General features: G+C 46.6%; 1 protein-coding gene across 3 annotated transcripts in view; it reads left to right on the top strand.

Moving 5' to 3' along the window:
* The first annotated feature begins 1670 nt into the window (after positions 1-1670).
* TRAPPC10 (trafficking protein particle complex subunit 10) overlaps positions 1671-23976 on the top strand; it is a 96018-nt gene continuing 73712 nt past the window's right edge. Inside the window, exons 1-2 of one of the 3 annotated variants that reach the window (XM_063720825.1) lie at positions 1671-1923; positions 23545-23626. In XM_063720825.1, coding sequence (XP_063576895.1) covers positions 1857-1923; positions 23545-23626 — 149 coding nt within the window. In that variant the 5' untranslated portion in view covers positions 1671-1856. Of the gene's footprint in view, positions 1924-23544; positions 23627-23976 lie in introns of those variants that run through there. The other 2 variants (XM_054542614.2, XM_063720826.1) reach the window with 2 other exon arrangements.

A 23976-nucleotide genomic window follows, 5' to 3' on the forward strand; every position in this document is an offset into this window, starting at 1 on the left:
TTACAGCCGCTCCCCATCGCTGGCATTACCACCTGAGCTCCGCCTCCTGTCAGGTCAGCAGCAGCACTGGATTCTCCTAGGCGGGTGAACCCTATTGTGAACCACACATTGGAGGGATCTAGGTTGTGCGCTCCTTATGAGAATCTAATGCATGATGATGTGTCCCTGGCTTTCATCATCCCTAGATGTGACCGTCCAGTTGCAGGAAAACAAGCTCAGGGCTCCCACTGATTCCACATTATGGGAAGTTGTATTTTATTACATATTACAACATAAAAATAATAAAGTGCACAATAAATGAAATGTGTTTGAATCGTCCTGAAACCACCCCAACTCTGTCTGTGGAAAAACTGCCTTCTATGAAACCGGTCCCTGGTGCCAAAAAGGTTGGGGACTGCTGCTGTTAATGACTAAGAGAGACCAGGTCTCCCCCTTCCCATTTGGTGATTTTTGTTATAGATTAGCTGTCTCCATTGTCCTGTACCTGACTTAGACCAGACAGCACAGAGACCCCAAGACTGTTTCATCTTCAGTGGGTCCCCAAAGAAAAAGACCACCTCGACTAAACAGACTGTTGTAACTATGCATTAGGCCTTATACAGAAAAGATGTTGAAATTCGGTTAGGCTTCCCGAAACGTTGGCTATAGAAACGACCCCAAATTTCTACGTTTGAGAACACTGACTTCCATTCTTTATAATGTTTCCTGGGCGCCTCAAGCTTCGCATTTGACTAAACTCTAGATTCTGATCCTTTTGATTATTTTTGGTTGACAATTTTTGTCATTTTATGGCTGGGAGTGATGGCTCACACCTGTAATCTCAACACTTTGGGAGGCCGAGGCTGGAGGATCACTTGAGCCCAGGAGTTTGAAACCAGCCTGGGAAACATAGTGAGATCCTGACAAAAGAAAAGAAAAGAAAAAAAAATTAGCTGGGCGTGGTGGCTGCCCCTGTGGTCCCAGTTACTGGCGGAGGGGGTGGGTGGGGGGGGGAACAAGGCGGGAGGATCGCTTGAGCCTGGAAGGTCGAGGCTGCAGTGAGCCGTGATCCCGCCACTGCATTCCAGCCTGAGCCAACTGAGGAGGACCCTGCTCCAAAGAAAAAAAGAAAAAGAAACACCCGCGCCGCGCCCCCCCCCCCCCCGTTTACGTGCACAAGAAGCCCATACGCAGGTAAGTGTGAGGTTTATTTTGTGGCATTCCGAAATGCCGGGGGCCAGGTCCCCACAAAAACATTTGCGGCGTGAGGGAGACAGGAAGAGCCCAGCGGTAGGCGGAAGGCACGCGCCGGGGACACTCAGCGGCGAGGGCCTGCGGAAGCCCCCAGCGCGAGAAGGAGCCCGGCCGCGGAGCAGCGGCCCCGCCGCGGGACGCCCGAGCTGCGGGGAGCGCGAGGGCAGCGAGGCCGGCGTCTCCGGTCCGGGAGCATCCAGGCTAGCTCACCGCGCGCGAGGCCCGCCTGCCGAGTCCTAGGCTCAGCTCCGGCGCAGGGCCCAGCGGGGCGCCCACTGCCGAGGGAGGAAGATGGACGTGTCCCGGGATCCCCGCTCCGCCTCCCACTTCCCACCTCCCGGTCCCGCGCGGCCGGACCCGGCGCCCTTCCGTCGGAGGCCAGGCGCCGCGAAGACCCGCCCCGTGAAGCCTCGCGCGCCCCGGAAATGGTCATGCGGCGGCGCCGAGGCCGGAAGTGGCTGCGGCCGGCGGCAGCGGGCGGCAGCTGCGGCGCAACCGGCTCCGGAGCTGCCTAGCGCGGCCGGGCGGGCGGCGCCGCTCAGGCTCGGGCTCCGGCTGGGCCCGGCGCGGCCTCGGGGCTGCCCATGGGGCGCGGGGGGCCGGGCCGGTGACGCCGGACGCCCATGGACGCCTCTGAGGAGCCGCTGCCGCCGGTGATCTACACCATGGAGAACAAGCCCATCGTCACCTGTGAGTGCCCGGAGGCGGGGAGGGCGCGGCGGTCGTTGGGTGGGCCCGGGCCCTGGCGTCATGCACCCGGCGGCCCTAGACCTTCAGCCCCTGGCGCGCTCCGGGCTGGGCCGCTTCCTGGAGGTGTGACCGGGGCTGCGGCTGAGGCGGGGCCCTCCGACTTTTCGGGGACGCCCCCTGACCTTCCCGCCGGGCGACCTCTGACCCCTGGGGGGCGCCCTCCGGGCCGGCTGCAGTTGGAGCCGGTGGAACCCGGCGGACTCTGCCCGGGACTGGGCGCGCGCCGGCATCGCGGGCGAGGAGCGGGGGCTGCCGCCGCCCCGTCCCGCCCCCATTGAGCCGCGCGCCCGGGACCTGGGGGCCCCGGCCTTTTCTGCCGGCGATTTTCCCCGCGGGCGCCCTTTCCCCGATTACGGGGAAGGTCTTGGGGGCTCGCAGAGTTGCAGGCGTTGGCGAAGTAGGAACAGTTTGTTGCGGGGTGAAGCGTCAGGCAGAGCCGCCGGGACTGCTTTCGCTCCTACACACTTCCGCGCCGCGCACTCAAACCATTTTACGGATGAGAAAGCCGAGGTTCGGGCGCTTAGGCGAGCTGCTCCCTATGAACAGCCTCCCGCTCAAGTCTACACTACGGACACCTGGTGCCTCTTGGGTGTCGTGTCCTCCCCGCACCCCTCCTTTAATGCATACACAAAGGAACTATTTTTCTGCTACGGGAAAAATGTTCCCTAAATTTTATAAGTGTGACTCTCCAGAGTTAAATACGGTTAAGAACAGTGAGCTTATGGGAAGTATTGAAATGTTGGTTGGGTTTTTGGTGACTTGCAGAGAGGTGTTTCAGACTACTGCGATTGTTGACCTTTGACAGTATTCTGTATTTTCATGCATGTATGCGGTTAGTTTTTTTCTGATTGTCTTTCATGCTTGGAGAAGAAGCACTCTCTATTGCAAAATCTGGGTGCCCAGGCCACAGTAGACTGTATGTCGTGAGAACTCCTGTTTCCCTCTCACTCTGTCAGCGGGGATGCACCTGCTGTGTTCCTTCCTGTTAGATCCCTGAGAAACTGTATATTGAAGGTTGAATTTTGTTGCTTCAGCTTTAGATGATAGACTTACTTCTTTCCTTCCTTTTGCTTTATTTTTTCTCTTCCTCTCTCCCTCTCTCTCTTTTTTTTCTACAGAGACCTAGACGAGATGATAGACTTTTCTTAGGGAAGTGGACTGTGTCTCATTTAAAATTGGAGACTTGCATAGTTCAGCAGTAGCTTTTTTCCTCCCCAGAATATTTGTCAGCTGAAAGTCTTTCCCTGCTCTGCATCTTCAGCCCCAGAGGGCAGATGTGGGTAGAGCTGGTCTGTAGGCCCTGCCATTTCCCAGGGGCTTTCCCAGTGCTCAGGGAAGATGAAGCCATGCGCAGTTCATGTGAAGTTTTACTGTCTTCCAGAGGTTGAACATTTTTCTTCTAAAGTGCTGTGCACGTTGTGAATGCTGGATGCACATTAATTGCCTGTACGGACATCCACACATCTAATTTTATCTTCTACCTCCTAGCTTGCTTACATTTCAATAGCAATATGTATTTATAGGCATTATGTAAATACATTTCTGAGGAGAAAGTTCCTAAGCTCTATTAGATTCAACTGTAACTAAAGGGGTAAAATTTGTTATCTGGATGGTCAGTGTTGGAGATATTTAATGTTTAGTTCTGTACATGCATGCATCACGGACAGCTAAAGGATGCAGTTTTCTTTCCTACAGATTTATTGGATTGTCATCTTGGTGGTGGTTTTTTTCCTGTGTTTTGAGCAGCAGAGTGAATTTTTTTTTTTTTCCTTCTTCTTTTTTGAGACGGAGTCTTTCTCTGTCGCCCAGGCTGGAGTGCAGTGGCATGACCTCGGCCATGATCTTGGCTCACTGCAACCTCTGCCTCCCGGGTTCAAGCGATTCTCCTTCCTCGGCCTCCCGAGTAGCTGGGATTACAGGCGCGTGCTGCCATGCCCGGCTAATTTTTGTTTTTTTTTTTCAGTAGAGACAGAGTTTCACCATGTTGATCAGACTGGTCTCGAACTCCTGACCTTGGGTTATCCACCTGCGCAGCCTCCCAAAGTGCTGGGATTACAGGCGTGAGCCCCGACCCTTGGCCTCAAGCAACATAGTGAATGTTAATCTCTGCACGGATGGTACACTGTCTTAGAAGGTGCAAACTTTCATTCATTGGAGTCTCAGAAGAGAAGGGGGCTTCAGTAGACTTTCAAAGTTAACTTGAAAAATGATCACTTTAAAAGTGAAGGTAAAAAGCTGACTTCATACTTCCCACTTGAAATTATGTTGTGGTATATCTGGGACTGAAGCTTTAGGAAGCACTTGGCCTGATTTCACTTTATACCTTCATCTTGCTCCCCTCTTTCAGCTATACATGTTTTGAAAGGAGAAGGTGGTATGAACAATTGCTTTAAAAAAAATCCACCCAGAGGCTAATTAACTCAACTTTTTAATATTATGTACATAGTTCTCTTAGTAGGCAACATTTTTGTTTTCAAAAATCTTTTAAATTCTTACTTGAAATGGTATTACCTCAGATCTGTTCATTTTAAAGTGAAAGTAGAGTTTATGCATGTTGTGAATTTTATTTTCATAGAATGTATAATATTTTACTTTAGTGAAAATGCATTCTGCTTAGACCTTTCTGGGAAGAATAGAGAATGTAACTGGTTCAGGTGAATTTAAAAACTGTGTATATGTAGGGATAGAAGAATGAAAAGTTCCCAAAGATTAAGGGTAATTAGAATAGATTATTACTTTAAAACCTAGCTGATTATTTCGCTTCATTTTATTATTATTATTTTTTTAGAGATGGGGTCTTGCTCTGTCACCTAGGCTGGAGTGCAGTGGCATGGTCATAGCCGACTGCAGCCTTGCTGGGCTCAAGTGGTCCCTTCCCTTAGCCTGCCAAGTAGCCAGCACTACAGGTATGACCCACCTCACCTGGCCTGAATTATTTTAATAATATTTTGAAGCTCTCCAAATTTTTTTTTTTCTCTCTCTCTGAGACAGAGTCTTGTTCTGTTGCCCAGACTGGAGTGCAGTGGCGCAATCTCGGCTCACTGCAACCTCTGCCTCCCGGGTTCAGTCGATTCTCCTGCCTCAGCCTCCCAAGTAGCTGGGATTACAGGCGTACACCACCATGCCCACCTAACTTTTGTATTTTAATAGAGACACAGTTTCACCATGTTGGCCAGGCAGGTCTAGAACTCCTGACCTCAGGTGATCTGCCCACCTCGGCCTCCCAAAGTGCTGGGATTACAGGCATGAGCCCCCACACCTGGCCCTAAATGTTTTAACAGACTTTAGCCCATAATTAAACCTCCTGCCTGAGGGGCTCCTGTGAAGAGGGACTAGCACAGTAGGGGCCTTCTTAAACTCAGAACTATTTAAAGCTTGTAAATACTGAAGAGTGTATGTGAAATGGCAGGGATGGGAGCTGAACAGTTAGTGGAACTAATGCTTTGAGGGGGTTGGGTGATGAATGACCGAATCATAGCAATAGGAAAAGCTGTAGTATATTTTATTAATCATGAAAAATGCCTGGCGAAACTGAAACAAATCCAGCAGATCCATTTGGTCTAAATTTAAATTTTAGCGTAGATTTTTTTTTTCAGCCACAGGGTCAGTTTTCTGTTTTGAAATAGACTTGGGTTTCTGTTCCAAGGGTGTGTTAGGAAAGACACGTTACTTTTCCAGCTATCTCATTCAGTTAGTGACAAAGTTAATGTAATTCCACTGATTTGTGGCTTTTCTTTGTTGACTGTCCTCATACCTATAATAGCACATACCTGTTATTACCTTGGAATTGAATTTATCTGAACAATAATAGTACCCTCCCTCTAGATGATCTGTTTTCACTAGTCGCATCTATTGCCTGTTTCATTTTTCTGAGTTTCTGTATTTGGGGTTCCAGGTCTGATATTAGAAACTTTTAAAGGGGAAAACAGGCAACAGAAATGAGCAGATCTGTAGAGCTTCATGTCTGGTTGGACTTTGGGATTTTCCCCTGTAGGTTAAAGTTTTTTTAATTTTAATTTTTATTTTTTGAGACGGCGTCTCACTTTGTTGCCCAGGCTGGAGTGCGTGGTGCAATCTTGGCTAACTGCAAGCTCCGCCTCCCAGGTTCACACCATTCTCCTGCCTCAGCCTCCGGAGTAGCTGGGACTACAGGCACCTGCCACCACGCCCGGCTAATTTTTTGTATTTTTAGTAGAGACGGGGTTTCACCGTGTTAGCCAGGATGGTCTCGATCTCCTCACCTCGTGATCTGCCCGCCTCAGCCTCCCAAAGTGCTGGGATTATAGGCGTGAGCCACCGCGCCCAGCCAGGTTAAAGTTTTTAAATTTGCACATTGAAATTTTCTACTAAACCTGAAAATGTGGTGCTTGCAATTTAACCATCACTAGTTTTACTACCGGAAAAGTCACTTGAAATGTCTGTTTAAATGGGTGAATATGTTATAAATGCAGATTTTGTTCCATATTGAATTCTCAAGGCAATGTTGAACCAAAGATTGAAAAGTAGGAGAAACATTCTCCTTAGGAAACCTCAGTTGTTGGAGAGAGTATGTATTTGGAGGCGGGGACTAAAGGCACCAACAAATGTGCTTAACTTACTATGTCATTTCTACCCGAGCATGGTTCAAAACCGTTCCATCTCGTACACATGACCTCGGTTCTTACATAATTTCACAGACCCTTAGCTGTGAAACGGGTAGACTACCAACCCCATTGGGTTGAGAAGGATGTGTAAAGCACTCAGGAGAGTGTCAGGATTATAGTCAGTGTGCAAAAAAAGTTACTAAGGAGAGATTCCTCAATTTTCTCTGTTCACAATGCTTTTAGTGTCTCGGTAATTTTTTTCATGGCACCTCTAGGCTAAAAGGAATACTTAAAAATTCCATTTATTAAGTAGTAGGTTCCAGTAATTTATTAAATATTATGTCCTAACAGGAGCTGTTTGAAAAAAAAATATGTAAGTTGGAAGAAAAAAATATTTTCATCATTCTTCCTAATTGCAGCAGTGTGCTACGGGGAGGCAGGCCCTGCAGGAGCTCTGTGGCGCCTCTCACCTGAAGGTCGGATTGGATGCTGCTGCTCCCTTTGGTTCTTTTTTTTTTTTTCTTTTTGGTGGTACTTGCTTTTTATCAGAGCAGCCACCCTGTTTTGCGACGATAATGATGTCATTGAAAGAAGTGGAGCTCTGATATGTTGACACTGTGAATACCTTATGTGGGGTTCCTACACCACGAGCATTGCTGTTTCCCTCATAAATTTAAAATATCTCTTGGTGCCTCTCTGCGTAGTGTGTGGGAAGCCTAGGTACACAGTTTGGGAACCCGTGCTGTTAGTGTTATTAGCCCAACTCCGGGGTGGATTTGAACTGATACTTTAGAAGTGAAAAGCTTCCTTTCTTTTTAGCTCACACACCTATTTTACTACAAGATGTGTTTCTGAAGAGTTTCTAGTAAGTTCTTTATGCAAATGAAATGGAAAGGTCTGATTTTTTTTTTTAAGTGCTGATGAATCTCTGAAATAATCAAGTATGATTCAGCTTGGGCAACATAGGAAATTCCTGTCTCTACAAAAATGAAAATAAAAAAGTTAGCCAGGTGTGGTGGTGTGTGCTTGTACTCCCAGCTACTTGGGAGGCCGAGGTGGGAGGATCACTTGGACCTGGGAAGTCAAGGCTGCAGTGATCTGTGATTGTACCTCACACTGCAACCTGGGTGACAGAGCAAGACCTGGTCTCAAAAAAAAAAAAGGCTGGGCGCAGTGACTCACATCCATAATCCCAGCACTTTGGGAGGCCAAGGTGGGTGGATCATGAGGTCAAGAGATTGAGACCACCCTGGCCAACATGGTGAAATCCCGTCTCTACTAAAAATACAAAAATTAGCTGGGTGTGGTGGCTCGCGTCTGTAGTCCCAGCTACTCTGGAGGTTGAGGCAGGAGAATCGCTTGAATCTGGGAGGCAGAGGTTGCAGTGAGCCGAGATCATGCCACTGCACTCCAGCCTGGCGTGAGACTCCGTCTCAAAAAAAAAAAAAGTATGTCAGGCATAACACATGAGCCAGTCTTTCCTTAGAGAGTTTTTGCTGTGTGCTTCCACCAGAGGCCTGCCAGCTGACAGTGTGATTGTATAGCTCACCCTGGCTGAAAGTTGGTTATCTTTTAATGGAAATACAAGTAACTGACATAAGGATTTTTTGTCATAGAAAAGTTTGTTGCCAGTTGACAGAGTGTCTTCCCTGGAGTCGCATGCTTTAGTCTGTGTGTGGTCTCCGAAGGTATTGCACACTGATCTCCCAAGTACTGACCCTCCCACCCCCATACTCCACTCCAGATCTGGTGGCTTTAGATCTAGAGTTAGAGACCAGCAACGGCAGATTACAGGGTCTTTTTTTTTTTTTAAGACGTGGTCTCACTGTGTCGCCCAGGCTGGAGTGCAGTGGCATGATCTCGGCTCACTGCAGCCTCGACCTCCTGGGGTCAGGTGATTCTCCCACCTCAATCTCCCGAGTAGCTGCTTGTGTGCCACCACGCCCAGTTAAATTTTTGTATTTTCAGTAGAGATGGTGTTTCACCATGTTGCCCAGGCACGTTTTGAACTCCTGGACTCAAGCGGTCCGCTCTCTTTGGCCTCCCAAAGTGCTGGGATTACGGGCATAAGCCACTGTGCCCAGACAGCTGCAGGGTCTTAAACAGTCAAAACATTCCCACCTCAGTGCCTGCCTCTGTGGTTGTTTACCTCAGAGCCTCCTGTGGCTTCCCCTCCTGTGTCTCACCTTCTTTCTTCCTCAGATCTTTCCTCTATCTGCTCTTAACGTGAATTTCAAATACAGTCACAGTATTTTGGCCTTAGAGAATATTTGTTTTTAAATTAAAAATTGATAACCTTGGAGTCATTTGTGACTTCTTTTTTCGCTCACAACTGACATTATCTTTGAAATATATCTAGAATCCAGCTATATATAGGGCCTGTCTGGATAATCTGGGATAATCACATCTTGAGCTCCTGAACTTAATTAAGTCTACAAAGACCCCTTTCCCAAATAAGGTGACATTCACAGGTTTTGAGGGTTAGGATATTGTGGGGCACCATGCCACCTGCTGCACCACTGTCTGTGTTAGCTACCAAGCGCGCAGTGGCCGGCATTCATCAAGCGTCTTTGGTTTTAGACAGCCGCGTCTGTCTTTGGAGGTTTGTCCTTCCTGTACTCCTGACCGAGGGAATATTATCTTGACATTTGGGCTTTTGGGTTCTAGATGTGGATACAAGGTGGGGTGATCCCTTCTTAGGAAAAGTCCAACCTCTTCTGTGCTCTCTCCCTTATGTGGCTTTTTGGACGTTTGTTACATGGTGTTTCATTTCTGAATATTATTTTAGGCCGTGTTTGCAATTTTTTTTTTTTTTTTTAAACAGTGACCAGGGACCATTCCATTGTATGTTTGGACATTTTTCTTTTTTTTTTTTTTTTTTGAGACAGAGTCTCGCTCTATTGCCCAGGCTGGAGTGCAGTGGCGTGATCTCGGCTCACTGCAAGCTCGGCCTCCTGGGTTCACACCATTCTCCTGCCTCAGGCGCCCACCACCACGCCCGGCTAATTTTTTTGTATTTTTAGTAAAGATGGAGTTCACCGTGTTAGCCAGGATGGTCTTGATCTCCTGACCTTGTGATCTGTCTGCCTCGGCCTCCCAAAGTGCTGGATTACAGGCATGAGCCACCGCGCCTGGCCCATTTTTCTTATTTTTAACTGAGATCTGTTAGCAGTTTGAAGCGATTGTATACATTTCAGAGTTAGCTGGGCGTGGTGGTGCGTGCTTCTAGTCCTAGCTACATGGGAGACAGGCCAGAGGATCGCTTGAGCCCAGGAATTTGAGGGTGCGGTGAGCCATGTTTGTGCCACTTCACTCCAGTCTGGGTGACAGAGTGAGACCCTGTCTCAAAAAATAAAAAATAAAAAACAAAAAAACAAAAAAACAATTTCAGGGTTGAAATTTTTAGCGGAGCCTTGGAACTGACAACCACCTGTTTGGATAGTAACTTTAACTAAATCTGTAGCATGCCATTTGTGGGTACTGTCAGTTCACCTAGACCAGCCAGCAAGCTATAAACATCCAGGCTAATGAGAAGGGCCGTCAGAAGTCATTTTGAAGTTGAGGAGCTGAGGGCTGGTTTTGCTGTGACTGGCCATGATCAGTGTAACTGTTCAGTAGCACAGCTCGGACCAATATTAGCATGTCTGATGACTCCTGCTTTACCAAGTACTTAGGGAAGGCAGACACCATCTGTTCACATGGAAGCAGGGAGTTTGTCCCTAAAATTATGCCTCTGAGAAAGCCTTTGCCATATAATTAAATAAAAATGTCACTTTAGCATTCTAAGAATTGAGTAAGTCAGCTATACACTAGAAATTTTTAGTATAGTCTTACTCATTCCAAAATTAAATTCCTATTCTGAGAACTTGATACCCAGCACTGTCTTTGCTTCTCCTGTAGTCTGTTCTGTCCTTTGGGGATCCTGGGTTGTCTAGTGTGGACTGTGGAGGAGTTGGGCTGTTTTCATCAGTGAGCAAACATTAACGGAGCACCTATTACATGCCAGTTACTGCTGAAGGGGCTTGGGTTATGTCAGAGAGCAAAGATCCCAACCCTTTGAGAGTTTACATTCTGGCAAGAAGAGATAGATAATAGACAAATAATGTTAGGTGACAAGTGCTATGGAAAAAAGAAAAAGAGAAGGATAAGGGAAATGGAAGAACTGTAACATTTCACATATTTTATTATAAAAGTTTGCAATATGTATCAAAGTAGACAGAATATTATAAAGAGACCCTACAAACCTTTCACCCAACTACAATTAGGTGAATTGCCCAATCTTGCTTCTCTATACCCCCCATTCTCCCCGGTCTTATATTATTTTGAAGCAAATCTCAGACATAATTTATCCACGAATGGATGTTATGGACTGAACATTTGTGTCCCTTCCTACACACCGAAGCCCTGACTCCCAGTGTGCTAAGAATAGGAGATGGGCCTTTGAGAAGTACCAGGGTTAGATGAGGTCAGGAGGGTGGGCCCTTTATTATGGGATTAGATGAGGAAGAGTGAGAGGACACCTCCCCCTTGAAACAAGGAAAGGCCACCTGAGGATAACAGCAAGGAAGTGGCTGTCTGCAGTCTGTGACACAGGCCTCACCAGAAACCTAATCTACTGACACCTTGATCTTGGGCTTCTTGACCTACAGAGCTATGAGAAAACATTGCGATTTTTTTTTTTCTTTCATAGGGTCTTTTCAGAGAAAAAAAAAAAATTGTTTTCTAAGCCACCCAGTCTATGGCATTTTTTTTCTTTTTAAAAATTTTTTTCTTTCTTTTTTTTTTCCTTTCATGGTATTTTTTAATTACACCTAAAACGTTTCTTTCTTTTGTTTTTGTTTTTGTTTTTGAGATGGAGTTTCGCTCTTGTTGCCCAGGCTGGAGTGCAGTGGCACAATCTCAGCTCACTGCAACCTCCGCCTCTCGGGTTCAAGCAACTCTCCTGCCTCAGCTTCCCAAGTAGCTGGGATTACAGGCACATGGCACCACGCCTGGCTAATTTTTTTTTTTTTTTTTTTTTTTGAGGTGAAATTTCACTCTTGTTGCCCATGCTGGAGTGCAGTGGTGCGATCTCGGCTTACTGCAACCTCCGCCTCCCAGGTTCAAGCGATTCTCCTGCCTCAGCCTCCCGAGTAGCTGGGATTACAGGCATGTGCCACCACGCCCAGCTAATTTTGTATTTTTTTTTACAAAGACAGGGTTTGTTAGTAGGGATGGGGTTTCTCCATGTTGGTCAGGCTTGTCTCGAACTCCTGACCTCAGGTGATCCGCCCACCTTTGCCTCCCAAAGTGCTGGGATTACAGGTGTGAGCCACCATGCCTGGGCCTAAAACGGTTCTTAATACCAAATATTCAGTGTTTAAGTTTCCAATGTGTCTTAAATGTCTATTTTTAAAACTGTTTGAATTAGTATCCAAATACAGTTTTTAGATAAATCCTTTAAGTCTTTAAAATCTTCATGTTCCCTCTGTCTCTTTTTTTTTCTTTATAACTTGATGAACCTGGCTCGTTTGTCCTGAAAAGGTCCCACTGCCTAGACTTTGGTAGTTGGAGCTGGAGGCTGGGTCAGCTTCAGGCTGGATTTTTTGTTGGCAGGACTGTATCATGGGTGGTGGTGTTCTTCCAGCAGGTGCGTGATGTCTGATTACCTCTCCTTTTGGAAATTGGCAGCCATTTATTTTCACATCATTAATTCCCTAAAGGTTGCAAAATGGTGGTATTCTCATTTCCCTATTTCTTTTTTTTTTGAGACAGAGTCTCGCTCTGTCGCCTAGGCTGGAGTGCAGTGGCACCATCTCGGCTCACTGTAAGCTCCATCTCCCGGGTTCATGCCATTCTCCTGCCTCAGCCTCCCGAGTAGCTGGGACTACAGGCGCCCGCTGCCACGCCTGGCTAATTTTTTGTATTTTTAGAGACGGGGTTTCACCATGTTAGCTAGGATGATCTCGATCTCCTGAGCTCGTGATCCTCCCGCCTCAGCCTCCCAAAGTGCTGGGATTACAGGCGTGAGCCACTGTGCCCAGCCTATGTAACCATTTTCAAAGTGAGTTGGTTCACTGGCATTCTTCAGAGGTGATCAGTTGGCGTGTTTTTGTTGTTCGTTTAGTATGGCTGTGAACTTAATCATTATGAACATACTTGGTGTGTTTCAGTCCATTGCATTGTTGCCTCGTTGGTGAGCAGGTTGTTCTCCCTTTGGCCAGGGAGAGTCTCTTTCACGTTGGGGTCTAAGATAGAGGCGTCTTTGTCAGATTCTTTCCTATCTAGCCTGACAAGATGTTCCGGGCTCATTTTGAACATTTAATGCCCTGATCTGCGCTTAGCAATTGCCAAGGAGCCCTGATTCCTTTTAGTGAAAAATAGTATTTCAAGACCATAGTCTGTAAGCTTGGGCTCCTAGTTGCTGTGAGGCCTTTTCAATGGACAGAGCTAGGAATAGCTGGGAATTTTTGTTTGTTTTTTGTTTTTGTTTTGTTTTGTTTTGAGACAGGCTCTTACTCTGTTTGCCCATGCTGTAGTACAATGGCATGATCTCAGCCCACTGCAACCTCTGCCTCTCAGGTTCAAGAGATTCTTGTGCCTCAGCCTCCCGAGTAGTGAGTAGCTGGGATTACAGATGCATGCCATCACATCTGGCTAATTTTATATTTTTGGTAGAGACAGGGTTTCACCGTGTTGGCCAAGCTGGTCTCAAATTCCCGACCTCAGGTGATCCACCCACCTTGGCCTCCCAAAGCATTGGGATTACAGGCGTGAGCCACCGCACCAGCCGAGGAATTGTTCTTTGTTTGTTTTTTGTATTTTTAAGATAAAATACATCATAAGTTCACTCTTTTTGATGAAAACTCAGGGCTGCAGGGTTTTAATTAAGAGCTCCATCCTCTGTGTTTTCCCTTTTCCACACTGAAAATTCTAATTCTCATGGGTACTTGAGGAGGCTAGAGTTAGAGGTTCCCCAGCTCGTGCTGCTTCAGTCACCTGGGGGGCTTGTGGACACACAGATGGCTGGGTCCACTCCCCATTTCTGAATGAACAGGTCTGGGTGGGGCCCGAGAATGAGCATTTCTAACAAATGCCCAGGTGGTGCTGACGCTGCAGGGCCAGGGGCCACTGAATAGAACGTCACACGATTGCTCAGTTGCTTTCAGTTGCTTTATCCCTCATTACATAGACTCTGAATAACACTATTAACTCCACCATCAACAGCAGGACTAGTGAACACAGGTCTAGAACTGTTTTTGACAGTTCTTATTGGCATTTGGATGTATCCCATAAGGAATGAACCATCAAATTACTGTAGTTTTAAAGTTACTTGTCATAGCTCCTCTCTCTGAGATTATACCACTAAATGTATATGTATACATTTAAGTTCACTTGTTTTATTTTTCCTGATTATTTTTAGGGGAAACCTTGAAAAAATCTAATTGCTTTATAATTATATAAAATATTTACTTCCAAAATTAAATCTACAAAATGAGGTCTATTTAAAGAAGCCTTGTGTACGTTCTGTCCTCTCCATGCTAACTCCTCCCTTCCTGAGTACTCCATCACAGTTTTGATGGTTTTCCTTCCACCTGAAAAACATCCAAGCTTGTATTTCCGTTTCTTAGCTTGGACATTGCCAGCTGCACACACTGTCCCACCTCACTTTCCCCCGGAGTCCACTCCACGCTAGGAGTACGTTGAGGTCGTTCTCATTCCATGATGTCGATGTTCCGTGTTTATTCTGCCAGTCCCCTCCCGGTGGAATTGGAGTTGTTTTGTGTTTTACTGTTTCCAGTAGTTGTGCACAGATGGCCTGTCTGTGGCCTTTCCGATGGGCCTGTTGGGATGGAGCCCTGCAGGGCGGGTTGCTGGGCTGAGGTAAATGGTTGTGTCACTGTGCTGATGCTGCCTCAGCTCCCTCCTGAGTGCTTGCACCATTGGGAAACTGCCTGTAGGCCTCGCTGAGAAGCCAGCCCTTGAACAAAGGCTGTGGCGAAGGGGAAGTCTGGGGAAAGACCAGTTTGGGAACCCTTCTGTCTAAAGCCTTAAGGCATTGGGGTGCCAGGAACAGGAGTGTCTCTTTTTAACTTGTAAATACAGTACTGTGGTTCAAACTGCTACAGTAATGCTGTGTTTATTTTAAAAATGTATACACTGTTAAAGGCTGATTCCTCAGTATTCTTATATTCAGATGCATTTATCCAGTCTTTTTGTTTTTAAACTCTTGAATTTTAAGTTTGCTCTCCGAGGGCTAGAGAAGGCAACTTGTTTCCTTGATTAGAAGAGTTCATTCAACTTCTTAACATTCTTGGCCTGTGTGTTCTTGTCTTTTAAGTTAAAATAGAAAAAGACTGGGACTTTCTGTCTTTTGACTAGTCTTTATGTATAGTAGTTCCTTTTCTGCAAATTTCCACAGTAGGAAACTTGATGAACACTAATGTATGGGTTTCCTTTTGACCCCACCTACAGTGGGTAGTAGTGTCTTATGACTGGGTGCTGGGAGAGAGCAGCAGAGGGCAGGGGGGTGTGTCCGTGTGTGTGTCTGTGTGTCCGTGCGTGTGGTGTGTGTGTGTGTGTGGTGTGTGTGTGTGTCTGTGTGTGTGTGTGGTGTGTGTGATGTGTGTCTGTGTGTGTGGTGTGTGTGTGGTATGTATCTGTGTGTGTCTGTGTGTGGTGTGTGTGGTGTGTGTGTGTGGTGTGTGTGTGGTGTCTGTGTGGTGTGTGTGTGTCTGTGTGTGTGGTGTGTGTGGGGTGTGTGTGTGGGGTGTGTGTGGTGTGTGGTGTGTGTCTGTGTGTGTGGTGTGGGTGTGTGTGGTGTGTGTGTGGTTTATGTGTGTGTCTGTGTCTGTGTGTGTGTCTGTGTGTCTGTGTGGGTGTGTGTGTGGTGTGTGTGTGTGGTGTGTCTGTGTGTGTGGTGTGTGTGTGGTGTGTGTGTGTCTGTGTGTGTGGTGTGTGTGGTGTGGGTGTGTGGTGTGTGTGTGGTTTGTGTGTGTGTGTCTGTGTGTGTCTGTGTGTGTGTGTGGTGTGGGGGTGTGTGTGGTGTGTGTGTGTGGTGTGTGTCTGTGTGGGGTGTGTGTGGTGTGTGTGTGGTGTGTGTGGTGTATGTGTGTGTGGTGTGTGTGTGTGTCTGTGTGGTGTGTGTGTCTGTGTGTGGTGTGTGGTGTGTGTGTATGTGGGTGTGGTGTGTGTGCGGTGTGTGTGGTGTGTGTGTGTGGTGTGTGTGGTGTGTGTGTGTGGTGTGTGGTGTGTGTGTGGTGTGTGGGGTGGTGTGTGTGTGGTGTGTGTGATGTGTGTGTTGTGTTTGTGGTGTGTGTGTGTATGTGGGTGTGGTGTGTGTGTGGTGTGTGTGGTGTGTGGTGTGTGTGTGGTGTGTGGGGTGGTGTGTGTGTGGTGTGTGGGGTTGTGTGTGTGTGTGTGGTGTGTGTGGTGTGTGTATGTGGGTGTGGTGTGTGTGCTGTGTGGTGTGTGGGGGTGTGTGTGTGTGGTGTGTGTGTGGTGTGTGTGTGTGTGTATGTGTGTATGTGTGTGTGGTGTGTGTGTATGTGTGTGGTGTGTGTGGCGTGTGTGGTGTGTGTGTATGTGGGTGTGGTGTGTGTGGTGTGTGTGTATGTGTGTGTGGTGTGTGTGTGTGGTGTGTGTGTGTGTGTGTGGTGTGTGTGTGGTGTGTGTGGTGTGGGTGTGGTGTGTGTATGTGGGTGTGGTGTGTGTGTATGTGTGTGGTGTGTGTGTGTGTGGTGTGTGTGTGGTGTGTATGTGGGTGTGGTATGTGTGTGTGTGGTGTGTGTGGTGTGTGTGTGTCTGTGTGTGGTGTGTGTGGGGTGTGGTGTGTGTGTTTGTGGGTGTGTGTGGTGTGTGTGTGGTGTGTGTGGTGTGTGTGTATGTGGGTGTGGTGTGTGTGGTGTGTGTGTGGTGTGTGTGGTGGGTGTGGTGGGTGTGGTGTGGGTGTGGTGGGTGTGTGTGGTATGTGTGTGTGGTGTGTGTGGTGTGTGTGTGTGGTGTGTGTGTGTGGTGTGTGTGTATGTGGGTGTGGTGTGCGTGTGGTGGGTGTGGTGGGTGTGGTGGGTGTGGGGTGTGTGGGGTGTGTGGGGTGGGGTGTGGTGTGTGGTGTGTGTGTGGTGTGTGTGTGGTGGATGTGGGTGTGGTGTGTGGTGTGTGTGTGTGGTGTGTGTGGTGTGTGTGGTGTGTGTGTGTTTGTGTGTGGTGTGTGTTGTGTGTGTGTGTGTGGTGTGTGTGGTGTGTGTGTGGTGTGTGTGTGTTTGTGTGTGTGTTTGTGTGTGGTGTGTGTGGTGAGTGTGTGTGGTGTGTGTGGTGTGTGTGGTGTGTGTTTGTGTGTGGTGTGTGTGGGTGTGGTGTGTGGTGTGTGTGTGGTGTATGTGTGTGAGTGGTGTGTGGTGTGTGTGTGTGGTGTGGTGTGTGTGGTGTGTGTATGTGTGTGAGTGTGTGGTGTGTGGTGTGTGGTGTGTGTGGTGTGGGTGTGGTGTGTGTGGTGTGTGGTGTGTGTGTGGTGTGTGTGTTTGTGTGTGTGTGTGTTTGTGTGTGTCAGAGGGAAGGCAGAGACCACAGGAAGGACCTGGAGGAGAGCCAGGCTGAATGGGTATAATGTTAAGCCAGCGATGACATGGCAGGCGGTGTACTGAGTACTTCTTTAGACTTGGCTTTTAAACTTGGTGGTGCAGAACTGTGGGAAGGTTCATTTGCTTTACTTCTCAAATATGTGCCTTCTAATGAAGGGAGGACAGTGTCTGTGCTAGAAATGTGGTCAGTTGCCTAGTCATCTTAGGGGATGACTAAATCTTGCTTTCTACCTAGAGAATCTGGATAACATCTGGATCCTTTTTTGTGCTTTCTCGTTGACCTTCACTCCCTGCCCCCACCCCCGACTGCGAAGGCTTTTCACGGACAGATACTCTGGCAGGAGCACCGGGGAGGCTTCCATACCCATGATTATGCATTTGATGTGAGTTTTCACCGTGAAAGAGCTCCCAATCTGAATCATTAATTTTCATTACTGCCTCGACATTACACACGAATTATAGCAAATACTTTATGCATTATTGAACAGGCTGAGATGACTTCCCAGTTTGTAATCTTGGCCATTTTTATCGTCCATTTGAAAGCCCGTTTTACCAAAAGCCATTGAGGAGAAATGAATGTATGGCCTACGGGCAAGCACTTGCATTCCCAGGCTTGAAGACAGGCCCTCTCTAATCCCGTGTTTTCAAACATGAACTGCCTCATAGTGGATTGCAGCTTTCTTTTGTTTAATAGGCTTAAAGAATCATTATTTCTGAAAAATTTTCTATAAAGCAAATCTTAGATAAATTATACATTTCCTTTGACTTTTTTGTTCAAAAATAGAATCATAGAACCTTGCTTGGAGGGCCTTAAAATTAGTTCATCTCGTCTAGTCCAGTCACTCCACTGCTTTTAGTCACAACTGGGAGATGACCCAGCCCCCGGTTGAGGCCCCCAGCTGTGGGACACTTTCTGTCACTCTTCACCCCCCTCCACCCTCAGGTTCTTCTCTCTTAGGCCACAGCACTTCTTGGGTTGAGCTAAATCCATTTCTCTGTCTGTCCCACCCGTTAGTGCTCTGGGGCCTACGAAGCCCTAGAGAATAAAGCCAGCCTTTTAAAATAAGACAGCCCATTAGGTGGCTGAGGACAGTGTCTTGTTAACAGGTTGAAACACTCCACATGTCTCCAACAATTTAAGATAAAGTGAGATGTGTTTTATTAGAAAACTTACTGTTCCTTTTACCAAGATTATACTAAAAATTTGAAGAAAAATTGTTCTGTATCAGAGTATCAGCAAATATTCAGACTCTTTATGTCAAGATTTTTTTTTCCAACATAAATCTCCAAATAAAAGTATTGACCTTGAAAATATATCATGTCAGGTATTTAGGAAAGCGACGAACTGACTGAACATTCTGTTTTGCTTAGCCACTCTCTCATAGTTATAACTTCATGATCCTTTTATACTTTTGTGTGAGTAAGACCATCACGACTTTGCGCATTCAAGAATTGGTTCAGTAAAAAACAGATGACAGAAATGTTCACTCTGTCTGCGGAAGGCCTTTTGGAACCCATATTTTCAGCCAACCATTGTTAAAACAACTGCTGCAGAGTAAGTAGTAAACTTGTTAGAATTGAGAAGTTGGGAAGGAGCACAGGGCAGTATTGAGTCCCAAGCCAAGCTACCTGGGTTCGATTCCCAGCCTTGGCGCTCATTGGCTTGATGTTGGGCCAATTAGGGGAGTTCTTGATGCCTTGGTTTCCATATGAGGGTTCAGGGTGAGTATGCATGAAGTGCCGGGGGCATAGCAGGCCCACGGTGCTGTCTGGAGGGACGGTAAACAGGTGGCCTGTCTCTTGACTCTGTTCCCTAGCAGCTGTTCTGTGACCCTAATGTGATGGTTTTGGGAGGTGGGGCCTTTGGGAGGTGATTAGGTCATGTGGCTGGAGTCCCCACAAAAGGGATTAGTGCCCTTATAAAAAAGGGCCCCAGAAATCTCCCTTGCCCCTTCCCCCACGTGAAGGCACAGCAAGACCAAGGTACTCAATCTGCTGAAGCCTTGACTCAGACTTACACCCTGCAGAAATGATAAATCAATTTCTGCTGTTTATAAGCCATCCTAGTTTATTGTATGTTGTTACGGCAGCCTGAACAGACGAAGACATTGAATTTATTGAAATGTTACCTGTTACACTAAATCACTGAAGTCATCTTTTTGAATTCTTTTCCCCGTCGTGTTTAATTTTTATTTGCTTTGAACATAAAAGGTTTTAAATTACACAAGTAATGCATGAATACGTGCTTGTAAAAATCTCAGGGAATACAGTAATAATTCAGGAAATAGCTAAGCCTATGTTAGTAATTCTGATTGCATGTAACAGAAAATCCAATTGCAACTGCATAAATAATCCGAAAACTGATTGGTCCATGTAATCAGACTCCGGAGCTCTGCCGCCCTTTCCCGGGGATTCTCTGAACTGGGCTTTCATCACTCAGCCTGGGGGCCCATCCAGCGGGTCCAGACGGCACCCTAGAAAGAGTGCCCGTGTTCCTGTGAGTGGCTGCTGCTTGCCATTCCCTCTACATGTCTCTTCCCATTTGGGGGCTCCAGTGCCTGCTGTTCAGCCAGGGTGATGCTGTGCTCCCATGGGCTCTGGGGATCCATGGCGCCCCAGCTCCCTGACCTGCTGCATCCTCTTATCTCCCTGTCTCCCCAGTTGGCATGAGAGCCGATGGTGGGTGTGGAGACGCACAGGGAGGGGGGTGTATGTAGTGAAGTTGTGTTTTGAATTGCTCTTATAAATTATTTTGGTAGGTCTCCTCTGTCACCAAAAAAAGGAGACCTTAGTTATTGGAATAAAAGGCCTGAGTTGACTCTTAATAAATAGCCTCTTGAGTCAGAACAGTAAACTTGGTGACTTTGTGAACAGGGTTTTCTGAACGTGGGCACATCAATCTCAAGCCCCGTTTTGGCTCTTAGGAACTACCTTATTAACAACCGAGTTCTTACTGGGTTTTGTCATGCCTCTGTTGCCCGTGGGATTAAAATGAAAAATCAGCCTGGAAGGTGCTCTGCCTTGCAGTTCAGCCCTCAGAGCTCTAGTGACTTTTCTGCTTAATGGTTGGGTTAGTTCAGGAAACTACAAAGTCTGTGTTGTTAATTTAATTACCTACCGTGTGAGCCAAGATTGAATTCTTTTGGGCTCTTAAACTTAAGGTGTTCACCATCTTTTTTTTTTTTTGAGATGGAGTCTCGCTCTGTCGCCCAGGCTGGAGTGCAGTGGCGTGATCTCGGCTCACTGCAAGTTCCGCCTCCCAGGTTCACGCCATTCTCCTGCCTCAGCCTCCCGAGTAGCTGGGACTACAGGCACCCACCACCACGCCCAGCTAATTTTTTGTATTTTTAGTAGAGACGGGGTTTCACTGTGTTAGCCAGGATGGTCTCGATCTCCTGACCTCGTGATCCGCCCGCCTTGGCCTCCCAAAATGTTTTTTTTTTTTTTTGAGACAGAGTCTTGCTCTGTCAACAGCCTGGAGTGCAGTGGCACAATCTCGGCTCACTGCAACCTCCGCCTCCCAGGTTTAAGCGATTCCCCTGCCTCAGCCTCCCGAGTAGCTGGGACTACAGGCGCGTACCACCTTGCCCAGCTAATTTTTGTATTTTTAGTACAGATGGGGTTTCACCATGTTGGCCAGGATGATCTCAATCTCTTGACCTTGTGATCTGCCCACCTCGGCCTCCCAATGTGCTGGGATTACAGGCGTGAGCCCCCACGCCCAGCTGCTCTTCACCATCTTTGATGTGCTGGTTCTCCATACCCCATTTTCAAAGGCATCTCTAATTTCGTAAGACTTCATGTGAAGATTTTAGAGTGTATTAAAATAATGGTTGTATATGCTGAGAAAATTGTGGTGATTTTTCTTCACATTCTTAATGCAGAGCTTCAGTGGGTTGGAATTTGGCCTTCAGATCTACGTTGGGGCACTGTCTTAGTGTGCTAGGGTTGCCGCCACAGAGTCACACAGTCTGGGAGGCTTAGCAGAAATGCATTGTGTCACAGCTCTGGAGACCAGGTCCAGGCATCCACAGCAGGGCCTCTGTGTCCTCATGGGGCCTTCCTGCATTCCTTCTGTCTGTGTGACCAAATCTTCTCTTTACACCAGTCAGTTGGATTAGGGCCCATCCTGAAGACCTCATTTTAGCTGAGCTACCTTATCAACTCTGAAAACCTTATCTTCATATGGTTATATTCTGAGGTACTGGATTTTAGGGCTTCAACAGGTAGGTTTTCATGGGACACAGTTCAGCCTATAACAGGTACTGAGGTCAGATGGTCACAGGTCAAATCCCTACTTATGTCAGATGACACTTTTGCCACTGTTGGATCTGCTGACTGACTGGTCATCTTCTAGGTGAACACAGGTTAGAGAGTTAGTCCGTGATGGAATGCGAGAGACATTGCTACTTGGTAGTCTCCATTTAGACGAGTCTTACTGTACGGCGGGGTTCCCGGGGAGAAGAGCTTGGAGCAGGTGTTGGAGGCAATTCCTCTTTTACTCTGTATGGATGTTATTTGTATATGTATGTGAAGTAACTATTGCAAAGGCAGAATGTGAGAGAGAGAGCAAGAGAGTGTGTGTGTGTGTGTGTGTGTGTGTGTAGTTTTATATAGAAAACCAAGTGGAAGAGGAGAAAGCTTCCATTTAGTTGGCTTACTTTCCACTTAGCAAAGAGTAATGATTTTTATATATCAATCTTGGAACCGTTTAACAGGACAGCAGAAATTGGCAATCAAAGTTAAGAAACCAGAGGCTAACTAAATATTTTCTTCTTTTCTTTTATTGATTTCTTTTCTTTCTTTCTTTTTTTTTTTTTTTTTTGAGATGGAGTCTCGCTCTCGTTGCCCAGGCTGGAGTGCAGTGGTGCAATCCTGGCTCACTGCAACCTCCGCCTCCCAGTTCAAGCGATTCTCCTGCCTCAGCCTCCCGAGTAGCTAGGATTACAGGCATGCGCCACCACGCCTGGCTAATTTTGTATTTTTTTAGTAGAGACAAGGTTTCTCCATGTTGGTCAGGCTGGTCTCAAACTCCCTACCTCAGGTGATGTGCCCACCTCGGCCTCTCAAAATGCTGTAATTACAGGTATGAGCCATCGTGCCTGGCCTCTTTTATTGATTTCTAAGATGACTACCAAATAAATGAACAAGATGAAAAGTGATAATGTTTTTGTGTTAACAAAATGTAGTAATAGTCCCTTTTTAACCACTATGTGCCGTGCCTTGTTTGAAGTGACTGACGTGTGTTGTCTCATTTAATCCTCACCAGAGCTCCTCTGGCCGAGCTCTTCTCATTTTCCCATTTCCCATGTCCCCGAGGCACAGGAAGGTTAAATGGTCTCCCCAGGTGTAGTCAGCTGGTCAGTGATGGAACTGAGATGGGGACCGGGCAGTGAGGTTCCCAGCGCCCTGCCCACTCACCGTGCCATCTGCCTGGAAATGTTGTTGCCCTTCCTCAGTGACTTGACATTATTATATGAGTTTCAGGAGGTTTTTTATTTTTAGGCTTTTGATAGCAAAATAAGCAGATGCATTAATGGCACACATCAATTCCCAATGATTTCTTAAAGATCAATATAAAAGCAATTTGGAAAATGGTTTGCTAAAGTAAAGAGGATCCTCTGAGTACAAGACTTTTAGTCATCTATATTAAAAGGTTCTTTTTTAGCTTAAGTGTAATACAGTTATATCATCATTTTATGAGAACAAAATGGATTTTTCATTTCTATTAAAGCAAAGATAAAAGAGCTGAATTAACACTGAGCGTGTAGTGTAAAGTCGGCCACAGCGGGATTCCTAACTCGTGTCTGCCACTGTCAGCTCTGCACACTGAACACGTTGGCCCTCAAAGCTGACTTCCCTCATCTGTGAATTGGGGTCGTGTTTGTGCCTTTTCTTTCCTCCCAGGAGTTATGGGGAAGACAGAATGAGAGGGTGCCTGGCAGGTGCCTTGTGTAATATTCGCACATGGGGAGCCACCTATAAATTTTAGCTCCTCCTGGCATTTGGTTGAACAGTGAGTTGATTTTGGTGAAGTTTTGGTTTCTTTTTCTCCATGGATTTTGGCTGTCTGGGAGAAAGTGGAGGCTGTAGAACACAGTGAGGTGGAGCAGGCTCCCTCTCTCCTTAGCTTCATGTCCTTGGGGCAAGTTCTTCACCTTCTCTGATCCTCGTTTTCCTCGTGGAGAAAATCACACCCACCCCATGGAGATGTCACGAGGGTTCAGCTTCATCACATCTGTCCCGCGCTGGGTTTTACTGAGACTCATTATTTAGAGGCACAGGTACAGAAGAATCTTGCGATATCGCTTTACTAAACATAAAATTACCTAAAAACACCAATTTATTAACCTCTAGAGCCCATTTTGCATGTATTCACCTAAAAATATGGTAACTGAATTTCTTTCTTCCCTTCCTAGGTGCTGGAGATCAGAATTTATTTACCTCTGTTTATCCAACGCTCTCTCAGCAGCTTCCAAGAGAACCAATGGAATGGAGAAGGTATGAGTTGTGTGTTTTTTGGCTGTATCCCTCTCTTCATTTTTTAAAATGAAGTACATGTTTTTTAATAAGTATATGTTGTTTAGACATTTATGTGAACAAGTGAAGTAGCACAAGTTAAAAGCCTCAGTTCTAAAGAAACAGAATGACCTCACATAATCTATGGGTCTTATTCTTTATGGAATACCATAGTTTTCTTTCTTTTTTTTTTTTTTTTTGAGACACAGTCTCGTTCTGTCGCCCAGGCTGGAGTGCAGTAGCGCTATCTCAGCTCACTGCAACCTCCACCTCCTGGGTTCAAGCAATTCTCCTGCCTCGGCCTCCTGAGTAGCTAGGATCACAGGTGTGCG

The sequence above is a fragment of the Pongo abelii genome, chromosome 22 (assembly GCF_028885655.2).
Source record: "Pongo abelii isolate AG06213 chromosome 22, NHGRI_mPonAbe1-v2.0_pri, whole genome shotgun sequence".
In the NCBI taxonomy this organism is placed as follows: domain Eukaryota; kingdom Metazoa; phylum Chordata; class Mammalia; order Primates; family Hominidae; genus Pongo; species Pongo abelii.